We start from the raw sequence: 22500 nt of genomic DNA on the forward strand, positions 1-22500 counted from the left end.
GTGGGGTACTCAATCAAGTACCACTTTACTGACAAAACCAAAAACTGTATTCTTTTTGTACCTCAAAGATACCAGCTAAGCCCCATTACTTTTCCGTCGGGAGAGCGAAATCTTTGCGTTCTGACTTCTGCCATGACTCGCTTCCCATTCTAATACTTGGTTTTATTAAGAAAAGCTAACCTTTCAATTAACAGTCTGTATTTGAGAACCTTGGTTTTGAACGCTTTTTCTAGGGGAGGACATATTCTGCACGCCACGTTTGCAGTGTTTTCTCATCACACGTTCATCAGTGCCACGGGCTTTTCACCAAACTAGCGATTTACTCTTAAACTACAAACAGTCCAAGTGCGAGATCAAGCGCTTCCAAAATATAGAAAAGACAACACCAGAGTCAGGTTGTTTGCCGTTTGTTTTTATTCAATGAAGAATCCTATTTCTTGTAAAAACAGATTTCAGATAATTTAAAAAATTAAATTTATGTGGACGAAGGTGACAAATTGACGCATTTTTGAAGTAAAATTCATGCGCGAAATGTTTACTTCGAGCTCCGTCGATAAGTTTAAACCGTCTTTCCAGATCACATTACAATGCAACCTTCACCAGCTTTCTGGAAGAATTTCAAATGACCTCCATGCCTTCTTTCTGCAAAGTAAACGGGAAACTGAATAAAGAAAAGAGGTACCTACACTTGATTATAATGTATCAGTCAATTCCAGCAGTGCTTATCCCCCCCGGGGGGCATTAGTGGGGCATTTTTACACATGGTGTGTCCCGGGGAGGGGCATTAGTCTACCCTGGACAATATGACGGCCTCGTGATTTTCGTCCCATAACAGTGTCGCTTACTTTCAATGATAAGTGCACCATTTCCACAAACTTTCCATTTCTGTTGTTAGCAGGCAAACATTAATGTTGAGTCAAACAATTTTGCACTGGGATTAAATTTCTTGACGCAAAACACCAACAAGCTGCTGTCATTGAAATAAAGTCAAAATTATCTGCGCTGCTCAACAAAGTTTCAAGTTGAACTCAAAATCGTCGGGGCCTGACATGGTTTTAGCTCGACATACCACCAAGGGTGCCTTGTGTAATTCGGGCTCCGCAACAGTTTCAAACCTTTTGTGTGTTCTTATACAGATGTTTAGAGAGGAAACCTGCATCTTGACTACAAAACAGCCGTTTATTTTTTCTCTTGAAATTCTCGAAGCGAAACGGGAATGGCAAAAGGCGCGAACTCATGAGGAGCGAAGAGTCGGGACGGAGGCTTTGCCCGAAAGGAGTACATTTTTTTCAGGTTAGAGGTATATAAAATGGTTGGGATTTCACTAACTAAAGTATAGGGGAGAAGCACCAAAAGCATGAAATCTCTCGCGCGAACCTAACACAAATACAGCACAAAAAAGCTTCTGTGACTGATGAAGCTTAAGCCCTGGTCAAACGGCGAATGATAGTCAATGACAGTTAAAACTCGCGCGCTCGTTTGACCACCAACTATCATGCGCAAGATTCGACTATCATCAACTATCATTCTCTTTGAGCGTGTTCAAATTCTTCATGATAGTTGATGATAGTTTTTCGGTCAACCGATTTCTCCACCAGCGCTCTCTAGATTTATTTTGCGCTAGTTCTTCCAACAACTGAAGGAAAACGAAGCAGGCTGCTGCACCCTTTCGCCGCGAAAAATTCATGCATGCAAGTTTTGTTTGCGATGTTTACACTCGGCAGGTGCCTACACTAGAAGCTCACGGTAAACTATCGTCAGCTATCACGAGATTCTTTGAGCCGTTTGACCACCCCCTTGATAGTTGATAATAGTGGCTGATAGTTTTGACTATCATAAACTATCATCGACTATCATGAGCCGTTTGACCAGGGCTTTAGGCTGCAAAACAACGCGCCGTCTCTGAAGGGAAATTGTGGAGCGCGAGTGAGCCAAGAAATGGAAAATGAGACTGTACAAAACTCTCTTGGAACAAGGAAGGGAATCAAAAACAAACTCAACGCACGTGTTTCGCAGGATACAGGATAGGAACTGGAGATCAACACACGGACTGAAGACGAGTTCTCTCAACTATATTCACACCCTGGGACAGTATCACTCTGAGCTCCATTATTTTCCGATACTCACCACGTCAACAAAAATTTGTATTGTTTAAGCCACTTGATGCTACTTTTGAAGCGTGTTCTGCGGTGCGGCCGCTTTTCTGCGACAGCTTTCAATTTGTTCGGCGAAGAAACTGCTTCACCTATGATGCCTTCTAAACGATGCTGCATTTGACAGACTGTCTCTACATCCACAAATATATCTGGAAAACGGTAACTACGATAAGAAAAAGAAAAAGAAAAACATCAAAACAAAGCAGTAGTTCAGGGACCACACAAGACGTTCTCAGCCCTACTGAGATCACTGATCCCAGCAACACACAGGAAGTATGTTATATAAAAGTGATTAATATCACCTAAAGTTTAACTTACTGAATTCCACTTCAGACGACATAACGTTAGTGCGCCGTATCAACTACAGTGGAACCCCGCTTTATGGACACCCGATGAAAAGCTCATATATTTTCTCTCAAGTTAGCCCGCTTTGTACGCAATAAAACTCCTCCTAAACTATGTGAGCTAAGCAAAACAATTTTCAAACGTAAATTGCACAATTTACTCTAAAAGGTTCTGGAGACTGAGGAGGTGTATGTTGATATAAGCGCTGTGACTCGCTGCTACCTAATCTCATTACTCAGCTATTATACTACAACATTCTTCGATAGTGAACCTTCCAAGCAATTTTAAAATCATCTTTGTTATATGTGATTTGATTATTGTACGCTTCACTATAAATTTTTTCTTTCGCTAATTAATTATTATTATTTGTTAAGTTACTAATGTTTTATACTAATATTTTCCTTGCTTTGCTTTTCTTTTTATTCATTTTTTCGAGCACTGTATTAAGGCTGGTTTCCATATGATCGCGGATCGCGGATCGCAGATTGCAGATCGCAATAAGGTCTGCAATCGTCTGCGATCCTGCGATCGTGATCGCAGACGATCGCAGAAGATAGAGCCATGTTCTATCTAAAGGCTGGTTTCCATATGATCGCGGATCGCAGATCGCAGATCGCAATAAGGTCTGCGATCGTCTGCGATCATATGGAAACTACTTCTGCGATCGTCTGCGATCCTGCGATCGTGATCGCAGACGATCGCAGAAAATAGAACCATGTTCTATCTCCTGCGATCGTCTGCGATCAATTGCGATTGTTTGCGATCTGCGATCCGCGATCATATGGAAACCAGCCTTTAGATAGAACATGGTTCTATCTTCTGCGATCGTCTGCGATCACGATCGCAGAAGTAGTTTCCATATGATCGCAGACGATCGCAGACCTTATTGCGATCTGCGATCTGCGATCATATGGAAACCAGCCTTAACAGTTTTCGTTACCCACCTCGTATAGCACCGCTAATTGTGGGTAACTAATATTGTAAAAGTGAGAATGATGTATTGTTCTAGAAAGTGACACAGGCATACTCGGAAAAAAGAAATCCGAGTACTCCTATCAGGAATCGAACCTAAGACCTTCCGATTACTTGTTCGGATGCTCTACCACTGAGCTAGAGGAGACTCGTGGGAGCTAACGCCATTAAACTGTAAAAGTGTTTACAAATATGATAAAACTGTTGTTATTATTGTTGTTGTTGTTGTTGTTGTTGTTAGTCTTGTCTTGTCTTGTCTAGTCTAGTCTAGTCTAGTCTAACCTAGTCTAGTCTTGTCTAGTCTAGTCTAGTCTAGCCTAGCCTAGCCTAGCCTTGTCTAGTCTAGTCTAGTCTTTTCTTGTCTTGTCAGTCTAGTCTGGTTTTGTCTTGTCTGGTCTAGTTTAGTCTGTATATCTATCTTGTTCCTCTCAATCCTCCACAAAACGCTGTCGACGTTACCGATCTCCTGGCAGTGTGTACAACGCATCTCACATAAAAACCTAGTAAAGGACCAAATGACCGAGCTCTCCACAAGTCGCTCTGTAGCACAGTGGCTAAAGAATTTGAGTGATCTGTTGTATTTGCAAGTAGAAGGGCCTAACTTGTAAGTTGCAAGTGTAAAAGTTTTATTAAATTGGCCCCTTGGCCTTGAGTCATTTTAGCAGTTTTACAAAGTCCATAGAAATCATGCAATAAAAGACACGTTTTCCTGCTAAAAGTGGCGGACAACACAACCACACAATAAGCTAAAGCCTTCAGTAATTTTATTGCCAGCGGTCTCTACCCACCTGAGCCAAAGATATAGGTCCAGGCCCTCATGGAGCGCCTCCAGATTCTGCAGTTGCCCCACGGATTTGGGCACCTTTGGAGGCCATTTGATTAATGTCTCTAACATGGACGATGTCAGCGCCACTTCGTGGCTCACATTAAGAGCAAACTGAAACGAATAATCGAGTGGCAATATTAAGTTCAATCAAAGAGATCAGGGCCCAGTTGTTCGAAAGCCGAATAACGTTAATCTACGATTAAAAGTTAACCGAGGTTTTCTGCTCGCCCGTTAAAATTGTTTTTAAACTCTGATGTTAAGCTAGTGGTAAAGAAAAGTCAACGTCAAAACTGAGGGACAAAAATCTTTTTGAAAAATCTCCATTGTTGCGTAATTAAACTCGAACCAAAGTTGTTGTTAATCCACGATTAGCTTAATCGGGCTTTGAACAACTGGGCCCAGATCAGTGTCTGATTTCTCCCTGCAATATCAATACGTGATCAATCACACGGCTCATGAGAATATAGTGAATGATCACCAAAGATATATTGTTTTGATGTGTTAGAATCTTTTCCCAAATACAACTATAAGAAATATAAGTAGACCAGTTAAATGAATTTGCATGTTGATGCAGAGGCTTGATAAAGGTGAGTGGACTTGATAGCGTAAATGACCTTCTTGCCCCGGTTGTTCAAAGAGCAGATAACTTTATCCAGTGGACAAATCGCTATCCAGTGGATAAAATGTACTCCGACCAATACATTTTAGACGCTGGATAGAGTCATCCGCTCTTTGAATAACTGAGACCAGACCTCAAGCCGAGGAGTGCTAAATGAATGTGGCTGTGACTTGTGAGTCTGTGAATGAAATCCTAAAGTGTGACCATTCAAATGAAAGCTACTGAGCAGTACTTTCCTGTGGTGCTGTTTATTATGCTGTACAAGGTGGTTCTAACTTTTGAGTCTGTGGATGAAATCCTAACGTGTGACCATTCAAATGAAAGCTACTGAGCAGTACTTTCCCGTGGTGTTGTTTATTATGCTGTACAAGGTGGTTCTTACTTTTGAGTCTGTGAATAAAATCCTAAAGTGTGACCATTCAAATGAAAGCTACTGAGCAGTACTTTCCCGTGGTGTTGTTTATTACGCTGTACAACGTGATTCTAACTTTTGAGTGTCTGTTCATGAAATCTTTGTGTGCAGCCATTCAAATGAAAGCTACTGAGCAGTACATTTCGGAAGTGGTGTTTACAATTCTAAAAATTGTGATATTTGCTCTCGTACCTTGGCGGCCAAATCAATGGTCTTGGTGCTAATGGGCGCTGTGCTGAATATATACTGTTCTGTTATAGACAGAGGAATGCCACGTAGTTTTTCAGCTACTTTCTAAAGAAAACAACACAAATAATTAAAGTACTGTAATGTTACCTAAGCAATAAGTCCTGAAAAGTAACAACAAAACTAGTAATAATCAAAGATTAGGGAGTGCGTTCGATGTCACCAGGCTCTCCGTCCTTTGCCAAGTTGGTCATGACGTCAACCGCGCCTCTGCAAAATCTGCGGGGGATGCCAGATACGCGTCCCAAGATCCATTCATTCAATCAACGTTTTCCCATACAATCTCGACTACAATCTGTATTAGGAGTGCGTTCTTTCTACGTCGAACGCAATAAGATGAACAGAGCCCCTGGAAATGAGGCTAGCGATCTCTATCCAAACAAAAACCGACACTGAACAAACAAACCTTCTTGAATTCCAAATCACACATGAAATAGTTGGCACCATCCAACTGAACCACGCTTTCAAAAACTTCCTACAAAACAAAATATCCAGTCACTGAGTGTTGACAGTAGAATGCCAAGGACAAAGATTTTTATAAACTTGTTTTGTTTGGTTACAAAATTTAGATGTACATGTACTACCTCAAAAGCCTTGAAACAGTTCTTGTGGTTTGATTGGCTTAGTTACAACAGAGGCCAATCGTAACATTTTCATACAAAAATCCCAAAATTATCAAAAATTCAAGTAATTACTGTAAGACTCAGTCTGGTAGAATAAGACCTAAATTTACATCACAGACTTGAAACCAAAGGGAAAAAAACTGAGAAAAAGCGTTTAAATTAGGAATTATGTCTCCTTCAAAGCTCACAAATAACCTATGACCAGGCCTAATTTTTCAGCTACAGGTAATATTAGGTTTCATCAACTGTGTTGATAACATAATTTGGCCACCCTATAAGGATTCGAGAGCTGACGTTTAGAGTGTTAGCCCTTCGTCAGGGAATTCGAAACGTCAACTCTCAAATCTCTTTACGGCAGCCAAATTACCTTATCAACTAAAGCTGATAAAAACAAACATTCGAATATTCGTTTTCACTCCCCCACTGACGCAGCACAACAGTTTCTCGAGAAACTAACTCCGTCAGTTATCAAATTTTTCAACCACTGACTCGCATGTAAGTAGTAACATAATACAGAGTCTGGTAGCAAGTTATGTTTAAAATGATTTTTGCTCATAGAGGAAGGAGGCTATTGGTTGGAGATAAGGTTTTATTACATAAATGGGAAGGTATCATCGGAGGTAAGTTGGCTTACATATAATTTGACAAGACTTGCATCTGGTAGTTGTTCAGAAAGCATCTCAATCTGTTCCATACTTGGCGCTAACCCTGCTGCCTGGAAGAGCAAAAAATTACAAACAGGTCTTGTGAAAGAAATGGGAAGTTATATTTTCAGCCTGGTGAATAAAATGATAGATGATAAATAGTCAGTGACACCGGTATACTTGGAAAGAGGAAATCCGAGTTCTCAAACCTAAGCCCTTCCAATTACTACTGAGTTCGGATGTTCTACCACTGAGCTACAGGAAACTCGTCGGAGCTAGCCCAGTAAAGTACTAGGTTTTGCTTAGCCTGAATCAAAATACATATTGTTCAAAATTGGCTGCTCCACAAAAGTTAAACCCTGTTGGCACCCCTGGTGAAGCACTCGATCTTGTTTTTCGACATATCACTTAGTTGAAGTGTGGAGCACAGAAAGGATCTATGTGCAGTTCTGTGCTAAATTTGTTAAGGTAGAATTACAGCACTGATTTCGAAAGTGAAATCAGCCTGCAAGAAACGACTTCAATCTTGTAAAGTGCATAAAATTAGTTGACATATTCAATTTTTTGTCGTTCAACAAATGCACAAAGGCCCTTATCAACTTTCAACAAGTAACGCTGTTGAACAGTTCAAGTGTTTAACATGCTTAAAATAGCGTCATTTCAGCGTTCGACATGTTGACTGTTCAACAGTTGCTGAAGAACAATAGCAACATTTGTAGATCGTTGAGCCTTGCCGCCAGCTTAATTACTAAAATCACTAAAAGTGAACCTGATAAAACCGGTTAAACCTTAAGTTATGAAATATTTACTTTCACGTCCTCTGTTGGTGCAGTCATCAGTGAATGAAGTACTTTGGAATCCCCTTTCCTAAGCCTAAAAAAAAACAATGAGATTATTGTTACACAAGATTTTAGCCACAATCTTGGACAAAACTGTTGACAAACTTTTTGCCAGCCTATAAATTCCACCACTAAATTTATACATCAACAACTCAGCAACGGCGCTCTTATTAGTGTTGCCATGAAAAGATGACTGGGTTATCTTCCGACCTTCAAAGCAACAGTGAGTGAAAGGTAGCAGAGGTGTTTTCTTTTTTGTCGTTGTTGCTATTTTTTTGTTTGCTAAGGGAGATCGAAATCTATGCGCAAAATTCGAATCTTCCTCAACTAGTTTTGTCCAAGATTGCAGTGGTTGTCCAGGCGTTCTATAGATGCTCACGTTTTGAAAAAAAAAAAAAATCAGTGAAAGTTTCACCTTATCAATTGCTGAAAAACGTTATAAAAGGAATGTCTCGAGGCCCAATTTTCAATTTATGGCTAAGCTCCTGTTCTTTCACTGATAATTCATGACTAAGTGATATTACTGTGGAACCCCGTTAATACGACCACCTTTAGCCCGCGAAAATATGGTCGTAATAACGGCGTGGTCGGATTAACGAGGTTGTAAAACTAAGGAAATGAATGGACTTTGAATTTTTCGGGGCACAAAAAAGTGGTCCTGACAAAGAAGTGGTCGTAAGGCGGGATTCCACTGTACTAACGCCTGAAAATGATCAGTTGCTTACGTCAAAGCTTCCCCATTAGGATAATCAGAGCCGTATCTCCCGGCTCGTCCTGCGATCTGTTTAGCTTGAGAAGAAGTCAGTTGCACCATACCCTGCCCATCAAACTTTGTCAGTGTACTGAACACAATCCGCTTAATATTTCTGAAAAGAGAGCAAACACAAAAACATAGATGTTCTGGAAAATTCAGAAAGCTTAAAAAAAGACTTGAGTAAACAGTGATTAAGAATTAAACTGCGCTAAATGATGTAGAAGAACCACTCTGAAATACGTCCCTTTGCAGATTTTGTTTTGAAGTTAAAGAAGCGACATTGATTCAAACTACTTATTCTATCTCCATAACAGAAGGATACAGAAGGAAAAATTTGTTTCCCTTTGCATAGGGATTGGCCAGTTCAAATGGACTTGGCAATAAAAGTTTCACAAACAGTAAATAACTTAAGGCTACTGAAACAACATCAGGAATGAGCTCACCACGAAGAGCTAAGAAGTATAAATTATCACCAGTAACCAAGATGTAGTCGATAGATGTTGCTGACCTAAAAATGGGACATAGTCGACCCCCGATAACGCGAACCCTCACTAACTCGAACCTCGCGCTAACTCGAACCAATTTTCGTTTCCCGTCAGGTCATCTTCTATATAATTTTACCCTCGATATTTTGAACTTTTTTCAATTTCCCTTGAAGGTTCGAGTTATCGGGAGTCGACTGTATTTCACTCGAGCAAAATCGAACGTAGGGCCATAAAAGCACACTGGGAGCCTCCAGATTCTTTAGCTATACATCTCTGGACAATTGTTGTTGAAACATGATCTGGTGATCTATGTTTGAACTGGCCTTTAAAGGTACAAGAACTGTGATGAAAGGAAGAGTTGTGTAGTGCCACGTTCACTTTCCAACACTCAACAAATCCTTCTTTCACAGCCTTTGCATGGGGATTGGCCAGTTGGAATGGACTTTGCAAAACAAGTGTCACAAAGATATCAAAAAAGAATTAAAAACAGCGTCACTGTACATTGCCTAGCATTGTAACTGTTACTCTATATTGTAAACACTTACAAGTTGAGTCCCATTCCAATTGCATCAGATGCCACCAGGACAGAGCACTCTTCTTTAGGATCGTTAAACTTACTTGCCTGCTCTATTTTAGTGGCTGAAACAAAACAATCACACGACTGTTTTATAGTGGCTGCATGCATAAACAGCCACAAGTGACTGTTGAGTCAGGTCATTTACCACGGTTGTGTGTGACATGTATCCCGCGTATTGCTAGGATGGACAACAGAAAGTGTTATGGGTGTTGATAAACAAAGGAAAATGGTGAATTTAACCCTTCAAGCCCCAGTACCAGCAGTGACATAATACATCAAACACAAGGAAGAGTGTTTCATCCAATTTCCAAACACTGAGAAGTGGGTTGGACAAACGAGGCTTAAAGAAAATTTTATTTTTTTAACCAACTTCAAGGTGTTTGGCTTCTCAAATCATTAATAATGTATTGTTTGGTTTAGTTTGGCCTCTTTTTCATAGAAAATGCTCTTGGTTACTGGAGTGCTTCTCCTTAATGACACATACAGAAGATCCATGCTAAAATATCAGAGAAAAACAAAAATGGAAGAATGTTTTTCCATTAATCATGAATACAAGGCTACATAAACCTAGTTCATGATACAGCTTGCTGCGAGTCTCTTAGTCTCTTACTGCTTGCAGTGAATCTCTCAGTGGCCAGAGACTCTAACCAATGTGCAGAAGATCGTTTGATTCCAATTGGGGGCTCAGGTTTTCCCTTTGCCTATGCTTATGACAAGAACGTAAAATCATTCTCATTTCATTGGCAAGCTTAATAACAGAAATCTCCTGGGTTAGCATCTTATAAGATTATTTTTATCAGGAACTCATAAGGATTTCTATCAAGAAAGCAGAGTGTTAATCTTTCACCTTATGCTGAACAACTCAATACCTGGTGGAAGACCTCCATAAATGATGGCACATTTGTGATTACTGTACTTTTCAATCTCTCTTCTCAAATGATACAAATCTTGTTGGGAAAAAGCAACCACACAGTCTCCAGGCTTCACCCTACCAAGCTTTTCATCTACAAACAGAAAAGAGCAATGAGAGAAAGTTGTAATTTGAATGTTTTTGTCAAGAGAAATGGAAGGGCCGGTATCCAAAACAAAATCACATAGTGGTGCCAACTTTAACCAAGTTTAAAATCAATTTAAAATCGGGCTGCAACAACCAAAATAGAATCTTGAATTTCATCCGTATCATAGCAAGTTTGAAAAATTCAGTTCCAAAAGCAGTGATATTGGCAGTCAGAGGTAAGTTCCATGTACCATGATTTCTGTGGCCTGAGCACATTTAACAGCATTGTTTACAAGGGTTATGGTGAGATTTTATGCCATTTGACATACATGGAAGGTCCACTTTAGCTTGGCACAGCCCAAAAATAATAGGATAACAGCTTACCAAGACTGTAACCATCTTGGACCTCCAGAGGAGAAAGTCTTTGGTAGTGATGGACCTATTCACAAAATAAAATAATTATATGTCCTACTTTTAATTATTTGCAATCTTTTAAATAAGTATCCTTCTTCTTTCAGAACTAAAGTTAATTATCTTTTTAAAGTTAATTATCTTTTATGTGATTACCATATTCTGGATCTGGAAAATCATTTAACTACGTCGTAGTTGCTTTAACAGAGAACAAAGCTTGATTAAAAGTACAATGTTTGAAGTGGAGTCCCTGACTAACACGAGGTCAACATGAGTTCCACACTAGTTCAGTGGCAACAAGAACATCAGCTGAAAAAAACAAAAGGTTTAATGACAAAAACAATGGCTCTGCACATGTGTTATAAATTTTGGTATATTTCTTTGACATCCTCTGCAAAACAACAATGAAAATGACCAAATTCAAAGAGAACATGTGTACATGGCAGTAAATTTTTCATAGAAAAAGTAAACGTGTGGAAACTGCTTTAGGTTCAAGTTCATGAGAAGTTTATATTAAGAAGTTTATTGAAATTAAACTCTAGGTTTAATTTGGAGCTTTTGCATCCTTAAAGATAAATATGGTTCCAACTACATGATCACATTTTTGTATATGTTTTGGTTCAACATTTTTTTTGGTTTGAAAATTTTCAAACCAGCTTGACTTTTATTTCCCTTTGTCTCAGATTGTGGTAATGAATGCTGCACAAAGGAAAATAAAAACTAAACTGGTTTGGAAAACTTTAAACCCCCAAAAATTTAAACCACAACATAAAAGGTGGCTTTTATGTTGTGGTTACAGTTTAGTGTTCTGCTGAATATCTGCACATGTTATGATGATATTTTACCTCCATTTCATCATTACAAGAAGATACTAATCTCTGTACAACATTTATGGCTGAGCTTTCACCACAAATGTGAATTTCTGGACATGGTAGACCTGGATGGGAGATACAAGGAATTGAGCATTAAACCTAAGCCTCAGTGGTCACCAGCATCTTATATCTTACCACAATAATTATTTGATCAAACATACGGGTCATGAAAAATTATAAGAGAAATGATCACTTAAAGTGCCTATGAAGCAAAAATTGTCTTTAGGTAGTTACAAAATTTACCCTTTCAAACACAGGATTTCAAAGTTTGAGATTGCTGAGGTAAAAATTGTCGATTTTGTGATCGCTCAAAGTTGGGCTATTTTGCCTTCAAAAATGGTATTCGAATCGCGCGGCCAAAATGCCAGGTGACAATAACCGCTGACGTCACGTTGGTGCCAAGAATTGCAATTCATCATGGCTGAAGAGAACAAAGATAAGCGACAGCGAGGGCGATATTGCGTTGCTGGCGTCTGTAACAAAGAGAGTTGCCAGAATCGATCGTTCACAGAATCGCTAGACATGCTTTTCTCTTTCTACAATCGTTTTCGGCGGCAAGAACAGAATGAAAGTAAACAAACTTTTGGCACCAATGTGACGTCAAAACTTGGAATTCAGCATAAAACTCGACCCAGTCCTCTGATCATTTTTAAAAGCAAAATAGCCCAACTTTGAGCATTTGTAAAATCTACAAGTTTTACCCCAGTACTCTAAAACTTCGGAATCGTACATGTTAAAGTGCAAATTTTATAACTACAAAAAGGCAATTTTCGCTTCATAGGCACTTTAAAGCCGTGGTAAAATGATGCATGATAGTCCATAACAGTCAAAACTATCATCCACTATTATCAACTATCATGCACGTAGTCAAACTATCATGAAGAAATTGAACATGCTCATAGTGAATATAGTTGATGATAGTTGTTAATAGTTGATGATAGTGAATGATAGTTGTTGGTCAAATGAGTGAGTGAGTTTAACTATCATCGGCTATCATCAATGATCATTGACTATCAAGTGCATGGTCAAAGGGGAAAAGCTATCATCAACTATCATGAAGAATTTGAACACGCTCAAAGTGGATGATAGTTGATGATAATTGATGATAGTGCACTGCATGATAGTTGGTGGTGAAACAAGAGAGCAAGTTTGAACTATTTTCTACTGTCATGTGCCATTTGATCAGGGCTTAAGATAAAATGTTGTGATGTATCAGCAAATTCCCTGCACAAGTAACACGAGAAACCTAAGGAGAACACCGCTCTGGTCAAAAATAGGGTATCGATTCTAGCCATTTTGGTAATAAAAAGGGTATCAATTTTTGCACTCTTGTCTTGATTCGTTTTTTTTTTTTTTTTTTTTTTGAAGAAGCTACTTCTTCATCATGATGTTTACAGCAACTGTGTACGTGCCGGAACGGCTTGTCATGTGCTCCGGTCACACGCTGGACTCCAGGGGTTTTTGAACTGAAGTTGACCAGACACTATCAAATCATAAATAGGGTAGGGAAAATCGCATATTTTGGTCATAAATAGGGTAAGGGTTTTGGGAAGCGGGCCGCACATCCCTATCCACTTTTTTTGGGAGTACCACCCCCCCCCCCCCCCCACCGGGAGAGAACAGTGACAAGAATAATTATGCATACTGATATTACAGAATTGAAAGAAGACATGTGAAAAAGCAGCACAAGTGTATGTTTCAAACAGTTTTGTCCATCTGAATAAACAAATTACTAGGGACAAACCATCCAAGCTGTTTTACTTTTGCCAAAAGAGTTTACTGACCATTTATGCATCACTTCGGTCTAGGCCATGTCATCACAAAACATTGTCTATATAACAAAAAATGTTTTCCCTCAAGAAAATTGTTCTACTTTATCTACTATGACCATTACATGTAGGTCGTGTAATATTGCAACAGAAAACATAAAAAAAATATTACAAACCTAAGAGAGCTCGTGTCCATGCCCAGCCTCTTTCACTATCATTCATCATCTGAATTTCGTCTATCACTGCACAGTCATCTATTCAAAACATGAAATCAATTTACAACTGAGACCTGGAGGGAGGGGTGAGTGGGGGACAGCTGCAGTCAGCTATCACACTCGAAGTGAATAGTAGTTCCGCACATCTTAATAGCCGCAGCAATATAACTGACAACTTCATCTGCTACTACTGCCCTCTCTCCCTCTTCACTGGGTTCACACATGGTCCATTTTAGACAAGTCTTTAATACCAACTCAACCTTATCTATTCAACCTCCCTCACCCATTCATCTCCCCTTTCCTCTTCTCGCAACGTTTTGTCAAATAATAATTATTGGTCCAGCACTGCTTTCTGCTACCTAGGAGATTTCCCTTCTCACTGCCTCCCCTTGTAATCTCACCTGGTTGGAAAGTAAAAACTACCTGTCAAGGAAGGCATACTCCATATGGGAAATTTCCCATACCAAACAATCACTTAAACACTATTCACTTAATATGCAAGGGTAATTGTTTAACTTACTAAATAAATGCCATTTTCATTCAATCAAACAACAAAGACATAGGTGTGTTTTATAATACATACAATGCCTTTTCGTAGAGCACATCTCAACCGTTGCAGCGATATGATTGGCAGGTTCATCAGGTGATATTGCGTACTGTCGATCTTCACCAGTCAGCAAGTCGCACAGTATTCCCTGTTAAAATGAGATAAGGAATGATCAGGATACTATAGGGTAAGCACCAAACAAGAACATCTCTTGCAAAGGTACATGTGGATCAAACTGTACAAAACAAAAAAAATTGAATAATGTGGACCGCTGAATTCAAGATTCCATGCTTTCAAAGACAGACAGATCTGTTCCAAAACAACAACAACACCAGGCACTAGGTTTTTACAAGCAACTTATGTTTACTTATTCACTTAGTTTTGCACCAAAAGAAACAAACAGGCCTTGAACAAAATGATCATTTTGTGCATCCTGGAGGCAAATTAGGGGAATTATGTAAACTTTTTAAAAGTTGCCAATGCCTCGCCTACAACTTTAATCTGAACCCAAGCTTGAAATGTAAAGTAACTGCATCATAACAGTACATACTTACAGCATCATTTGTCCTTCTGAAGACCTCTGTTGCTAGAAGCCGTAACGGCCCACAGTACACTCCAGACTTAGCTGCTTGGAATCTCTCAAGAGCAGAGTGTGTTTTGCCACTGTTTGTTGGACCAGCATGGTAAATTATTTTTCTTTTAACCATCCTGGCTTCTGGGAACCTAACATTGTACAATAGAATTTAGATTGGAATGGTCGAACTGACTGGCCACAGTGACTTTAGCACCCAATATTACACATTCAATAATATTGCAGATTTAGAATTTATGGCAAATGGCAATCAAAGGCTCCTGTGAGCCAACTCGTGAATGCAGATGACACATAGTAATTGCAATTTAGACGGCTACGGAAACTTCCTCAAAAGCTAAAAGAAATTATATCTTTGCCCGATTATGTAACGAAAAATGACCATTCTTGTACTATTAAAATGATTGTCAAATTATTCTGTACAGATTGAATAAGCCGATTATTCTGATGCGCCGATTAAAAAATATCACCTGTTTTTTTTATTCAAAGTTTATAGGAGCACGCCATGTGCAGCTACGTCATGCAAATTCGTGTGATAGTCCGCGGCTACTGGATTTCGCGATCGGGCTAGTGGATTCTAACCATCACTTGCCCGATGGGCAAGTGAAGTTTTTTTGGGAATTAAAATTACAAAATTACTGTAGGGCAAGCCGATCTCACAAAGGGAAATATGTTCAACAAAGTATCGCATTACGATTCATGCCCGACATAAATGCGTGAAATTTTTCCTTTGGAGTTCAGTCCACGCAATCCTCAAGTAAAAATAATGAACTATGACAAGCTCTTGCTAAATAAGAATTATTTATCGACCGCGTCCTTTTGCTTTCCCATAAATTACCAGTTGTAAATTTCGAAAATGAAACATTTTTTCCCTTTGAAGCCTCTATGAAAGCTGACAAGATCTTAAAAGTGTTCATTTCACCAGAAATTTGCATAATTTTGTTTACGACGTCAATGATGCGTGACATGGCACATTCCGCTTTCGCGTGAAAACTGACAAATTAAATTATTTTTTAATTAAATTATTTTTAAATTAAATTATTTTTAATTCTTGAAAGAAACCGCACTTCGTAGAAAAAAACGAAAAAATCCTATAACTTTGCTCAGATTCAACGAAAAATCCCCATTCTTACACTAAAATGATTGTCAAATTATTCTCTACAGAATGAATGAGAGAATTCTGACGCGTCGTGAAACAAATTTTCACGTTTTTTTTTTTTTTTCACTAATTGAGTTTACGACCCCGGACTTTCTGAAAAACTGAAAAAACTTGAAACTTTGCTCAGATTGAACGAAAAATCGCCATTCTTGCACTAAATGATCGTCAAATTATTCTCTACATATTGAATAAGAATTTCCTGATGCGCCATGAACAACAAATGTTCGCGTGTTTTTTTCCACTTATTGAATTTAAAACTCATTCACTGCGCACGCCCGAAAGTTAACGACAAAACCGACTGATCGACTGATCGACTGATCGACCAAGTCGAGAGTCAGCTATCGCTATAACTCGTTCATTGCGCATGCGCGCATTCACGAGTTAAAAATGACCATGCGGCAATGTTTATCCTACATTTGCCGCTCTCTGTTTTTAGATTCTCAGTAAAACTGAGTAATTTTGCATTTATTTAGTATCAGAGGCAAGAATTATTTGTAATTAGTATTCTTATCTATGTACTCAATTTTTCAAGAAAACAAAAATTGCAAAGTTGTGTACTTACAAAACTGATAAGTTAATGTATGTACTTACAAATCTGCAGGACCACGCAAGTCTGATATCTTTTTTACTTCATCAATGCAGTTCAACATGGGATGTGCTTGGCGTGCAAATGCCAAAAATAAAGGGAAAAGGCTCAGTGGTTGGTCTGTGGATCATTCAAATATAACAATAATCAAACAAGGACTGCAAATAAAAATCTGTCTGTAAAAGATCTAATGACTTAAATTTCCAAAAAAATATGGCAGTGTTTTCAAAGAGTTTTTTTTTTTTTAGTTTTTTATTAGCCTAAGACACACAATACATTATCTACAGTACTACGCACTACTTATAGATAGTACTTACAAAGTTACAATGCTTACTGTGTTCGCAAATTACTTAGTACAATATCTTACAATATCTTGCTTTACTTATAATATAATAGTTTTTAAAGAGTTAGTACAGCTCATGCCTCAACAGGGGATTGCGATGCTTGGCATAGTTATCACCTGGCCAGCTACACTGTACATAGCAGATAGAGTAGTGCTAATTACAGACTAACAGTAACAGCAGCAGTACTATATAATATAGGAGCTGAAGTACTGTACCATTGTCAATACTCACCAGAATTATAATATGATCTACTAAAATCTCTAAACATATCATTATTCCTTGCTTTGATCTGTGAAAGAATCTTCCTTTTGAACTCTTGAAAAATCTGCTTAAATAAAAAGCCTGAAAAAAGAATGAAACTTTTATTAGTCAATAGCCTGTGTAGCAGTAGTTTTCCTTTCCTTTGAGCACGAAAAGACACGCAAGGGCATTGGGCAAAAGGGAGCAAAAAAATTTTTTGCTCCTTTTGCCCAATGCCCTCGTGCGCTTGCCCCGCTAGGCTAAAAGGAAACGGAAACGACTGCTACGTAGGCTAATTAGTCAAGAGCAATCTCTGGTTAAGTCTTTCTTGAGCACTTTCACTTTCAAGAATTTTTCTTTCAAAAGAGATCATCATTGAGAATACAAAACATACAACAGAACCATCTCATCAGTACTGTTGTAATGATCTCACTTAACACCCTCCTTTCAGGGTCTTTTTATCAACAGGAGTCCCCATTTCAATAAGTGCCCATATACTAATTAACGTGGAAGTGAAATATATAAAACTCATATAAAATTATTTGAACTGTGGATGAAAGAATATATAAATGAGAGACTATTGCAGTTATGTACACAATTTAAGCAGCTGCAAAAGCCTGAAAAAATTCAGCCTTGAAAGGGACTCAAACCCATGACCTCTCACATGAACTCTTGTTCAAGCTTGAAAAGGTTTCAGGCATTCTTTTTGCAGATCTTTAAGTTGTGTACTCAACTGCGATGCATCATTGATCAGCTTCCAATATGTGACCTCCCTTGAGCTGTCAAACTAAAAGTAGCTTGGTGGGCACTACATCAAACCCTTGTGGAAATTGCACAGAATCTGATACATTCATTCACCTCAATTTGAAGAGCATAAGTTCCATCAATAAATTGACATTGTAGATTTTACATTGTACCAATGAAAATGAACTAAATAAATGTCCCCTGAACTAGGTGGTACTTTTGTGTGGGGGTGGGAAGAGGGGAATTCAAGGAGTTTACTTGGAGAAGGGAGTTCATTTGATTTCTTGTGGCAAAAAGTGTCTAAACTTCCATCAGAGTCAAATTAAAGTTAGTAGAAGAGAGGTAAATGATTTGCAATAAATTAAAGTTACACTCCTTACCATTTATCCCATTTTCACGAGCAGCCTTTCTGACTTGCCTGTCTTCCAAGAAATCGTTTAAGAAAGTATCTACTTTTTCTGTTGGAAAAAAAAAACATAATCGACATTTGTGTGACTGTGATAGCAGATACAAATAATTGCATTTCACTGATCAGTAAAGCAAAGCATGAATGATTTCTTTTGTTATCTATGTGAATAAAAAAACATCCATCATATTTTGTACTGAAACAAAACAATTTGGATTACATCACTGCCTTTACTTGTAACTGTCAGCTACTGCTGGGAGTGATATTACTTAAAAAAAAAATGTTTAGAAAGACTCTGACTTGCAAATTCCATATATTGTACATGTATGCATGCAATTCTCTGTAACAAACAGCTACAATGGAACCCTGATACGATGAATCCCTGTCAACAGCTCAGTATGTTGCCAAGGCAGTGTCCACGTTTGTGAGATCTATGTCACTTTATTGGCCTCTTTGCCTTTATCATTTCTTCCAACTTTTCAAAACTGTGTAGTTCCAGAAAATATCCATACTGCCTCCACAGAAGGTTATTGGAAATTCCTAGGGGGAGGGTGGTCTTAAAAGCCAAACTTTTAGAAGAAAAGTATAAAGCTAAACTGGAATTTCCAGGGGGGTGAGGGGGTGCAAAACAAAAAACCTTCCGTGGGGGGAGTATGGATATTTTCTGGAACTACACAATAACAAAATTAATCATTTTAGCCAAACCTCATATAAAGAAGATTTTGATATTTCCAAAAATTCATTACAACAGGGTTTCATTTATAATGAATCCCCATTATAAATAACAAAAACATTTGCACTTTGTTGCATCAAGGGTTCCAGAGACTGTAACACAAATAGACTTTGAGTTGGAAAACGTATGGCATGGGAGTGTGCAGAAATCTTGCCAAATCTTCTTTTTTTATGAAAATGGCCAAAATCTGGGTTGTTCTGACAAAGTAATATACAGGGGGTTCTCCACGGAATTTTTGGTGGGTGTGTGGCTTAATTGGTTCTCAAAGCCCTGACCTTACCCTTTTTCAGATCTGGGGCCTGTTTCTTGAAAGTCCTGATAACTTACCAGACCCAATAAGTATATTTTTAAATGTTTTTTCACCGATTACACAGTGATTACAGACATGGTACTTGGCCAATGTTTTCTTAGAATTATAAGATTTTAATATTCAAAGCTAACAAAAATTGACTTCTGTTAAGAAACATTTATCACCAAAGACACTTATCAGGCCCGGTAAGTTACCGGGACTTTCGAGAAACGGGCCCCTGACCCCTAAACTTCATATAATATTTTACCAATTTTCTGGAATCCATACTCAATTTCAGAATTTCAGATTAAAGTGGTTAAAATCTATACCACATTTGAGACCCAGATGGCTTGAAAACCATACTCTTTGGCACCACATATATCTATATAGCTTATATAGAGTACCCCCTGGGGAAAGTAGCACAAGAGGCCCTTATGCACATCTGATCAAAACCTGCTGTCTTTCCATTATCTTCAACACTAGATTTAAAGGCTTTTGTAGGAAAATTACCAACCTAATGTAAGTTGAACTGTCTTCTGGGGAGAGAGGCTGTGACATTCTTCTTTCCCAGCTAAGTTTCTCTCAAAAGAATGTTTTGAGCTTTGTAACAGCGCAGCATGTTCTTCTAATGTACCACAATCCACCAAGCTTTCACTATCTAAAGGATCTTTAGCAAATCCATCCACTTGGTTTTTTTCATCAAACGTTTCGCATTGTTGCTCGTTCAAATTTTCGTTGGACAATGATATACTCTCTGTCCTTCCTCGGTTTATTTTAACGTCTTTTCCGCTGTTGTTCGCTTCTGGATCTCCTTGTACATAAAGTAAACTGCTCGTTGAATGGAAACCCAACTCATTTCTGTTAAATCTTCTCCCTAGAGGTGTCAGATACGAGCATGAAAAATTATTCTTATTCCATGACGTGAACGTTTTAGGAAGCCGGAGACAACTCTTCGTTGAAAAACAACAACGAGATTCGAAATCAGCTGTGAAAAGTAGAAAGTTTCTCCATATTCCGGGGTTGCGTTTTCCAAAGGGACGGGATAAAAGCAAATGCATGTGATTCCTGGAATAAGATTGGATCAAAGTGCAAAGAGCCATCTTAAACCTGACTTTGTAAGTTTAGTAGACTTGAAGTTGTCCATCTCCTCCTCGATCCCACTTCGACCTTCCCTGTAAAATATCACACGCTTCGTCCACCATGTTGGATTGCGCCAAAAAGGGATTGGGTCGAGGCTAGTAACCAGGCCTTCAAACGTACTTTGAGCTAAAATCTGATTTTTTTGTGGGTGTATACAGTATCTGTATAGACATAGGAGAATATAGAATGCCATGATGCACCGCTAATATCATACTAATCTTAGTATAGTAGGTTTAACTATAGTGTCTTTCTGCTTTATCTGCTGACAGGCTAGCAATTTTGGCCAGAATAAAGTAAGAATTAACCCCCCCCCCCCCCCCCAAAAAAAAAATATCAATGATGAATTCGCGCACAAAACCAAGTGCGCCATTTTTCCATAATTGAAATTGGGGGGGGGGGGCGGGTGGTCTTAATTTTTCATTTTATCTGTCCAAGATTATCTTGGACAGAGTACAATAAGAAATTAACCCCCCCCCCCCCTCCCCCCAAAAAAATCAACGATAAATTCGCACAAAAAGCAAAACGAGCCATTTTTCCATCGATTAATTTAACTGCTTTTATGTGCGTAAATAAAGTTAAAAGCTTGAATAAACGGCTTGAGTAGATGTTAAACGTTTCAGCGACTCAAACATCGTCTCCAATTTGTTAATGTACGTAAAGTCCATCAAGTTTACTTCCGTACCGCTACGCTTGTAAAATTGGAAATTCACCTTTAACTGAAAAAATCGCGCCAAAAAACAAACGACAATAGACCGAGCCAAAAACAAGAATACCTGCACGAACAATAGGCCTTATCACGGTTTTCGACGCCATTTTGACGAGTAGGCAAACAGGCGTGAAATAACAGTGTTTGTATGGAAATCCGATGTCAAATAATTTTCATGAAACATCGCTTCTGAAAATATCATGAATTGGAAACTTTTGGCACTAGAAAAAAGATTTTAAGAACAAAATCGGAAGGATGTAACTGTGACAGAAAGCGTCCAGTCGTGTTTTGAACTTTCCATACATTTGTCTGTATAGCGAACCAGCCGTGAGCTGCTGCTAAAAATGGTTCGCGGGAAAAAATACAGGGAAATGTATGGAAAGTTTAAAACACGACTGGACGCTTTCTGTCACAGCTACATCCCTCTAATTTTGTTCTTAAAATCCTTTTCCTAGTACAAAAAGTTTCCAATTCATGAATTTTTCAGAAGCGATGTTTTATGAAAATTATTTGACATCGGATTCCCATACAAACACTGTTATTTCAAGCCTGTTTGCCTACCCGTTTAAATGGCGTCGAAAACCATGATAAGGCCTATACTAAAAACATTGGAAAGCGAAGGTTATAGAAGGGATATAACGCACTAATAGTAGAGATTTAGAATTACCTTTACAGCAAACGACAGAAATGACTCCGTCACTGACTACGTGCCCATGTTCATCCTATATTTACCGCACTCTACTTTCACTTTTTCAGTAAAACTGAGTAGTTTTTCATTTGCATCAAAGGTTAGAATTATTTTGCTCTATTCTCATCTGTGCACTTATTTTTGCAAGAAAACATAGACGCGAATCTCACGTTTCCCGTAAACGCGATTCTAAATCACTCTAATATGGGGTATCGCAGAACAACATGAGCCAACATTGGTCCCTGGTGCCCCATATTGGTCAACATTGGTACCTGTTCGCCCACATTGGTCAACGTTAGTCCCTGGTCACCCATATTGGCCAACATTGGTCCCTGATTACCCATGTTAGCCAACATTACTCCATGATCAGCCATATTGGCCAACAATGGTCCCTGGTCACCCATATTGGTCAGCATTGGTCTCTGGTCAACCACATTGGTCCCTGATTACCCATGTTAGCCAACATTGGTCCCTGATCAGCCATATTGGCCAACAGTGGTGTCTGGTCACCCACATTGGTCAGCATTGGTTCCTGGTCACCCATATTGGACAACGTTGGTCCCTGGT

At 38.7% G+C, this 22500-nt stretch overlaps 1 protein-coding gene across 1 annotated transcript; it reads right to left on the reverse strand.

Moving 5' to 3' along the window:
• Positions 1-391: 391 nt before the first annotated feature.
• Positions 392-20630, reverse strand: LOC146464644 (ATP-dependent RNA helicase SUPV3L1, mitochondrial-like). Its single transcript, XM_085129433.1, has 19 exons — positions 19914-20630; positions 18352-18429; positions 17219-17329; positions 16649-16763; positions 14864-15032; positions 14346-14457; positions 13724-13801; positions 11752-11843; positions 10880-10934; positions 10368-10502; positions 9467-9560; positions 8408-8548; positions 7653-7716; positions 6834-6914; positions 5983-6051; positions 5523-5624; positions 4262-4410; positions 2128-2319; positions 392-642 (listed from the first exon to the last, which is right to left on the reverse strand). Coding segments are annotated over exons 1-19 (2424 nt in total). The 5' UTR covers positions 20500-20630; the 3' UTR covers positions 392-641.
• Between the last annotated feature and the right edge of the window lie 1870 nt (positions 20631-22500).

This window comes from Pavona decussata, unplaced genomic scaffold, assembly GCF_977016875.1.
Source record: "Pavona decussata unplaced genomic scaffold, jaPavDecu1.1 SCAFFOLD_161, whole genome shotgun sequence".
NCBI classification, from domain to species: Eukaryota; Metazoa; Cnidaria; class Anthozoa; order Scleractinia; family Agariciidae; genus Pavona; species Pavona decussata.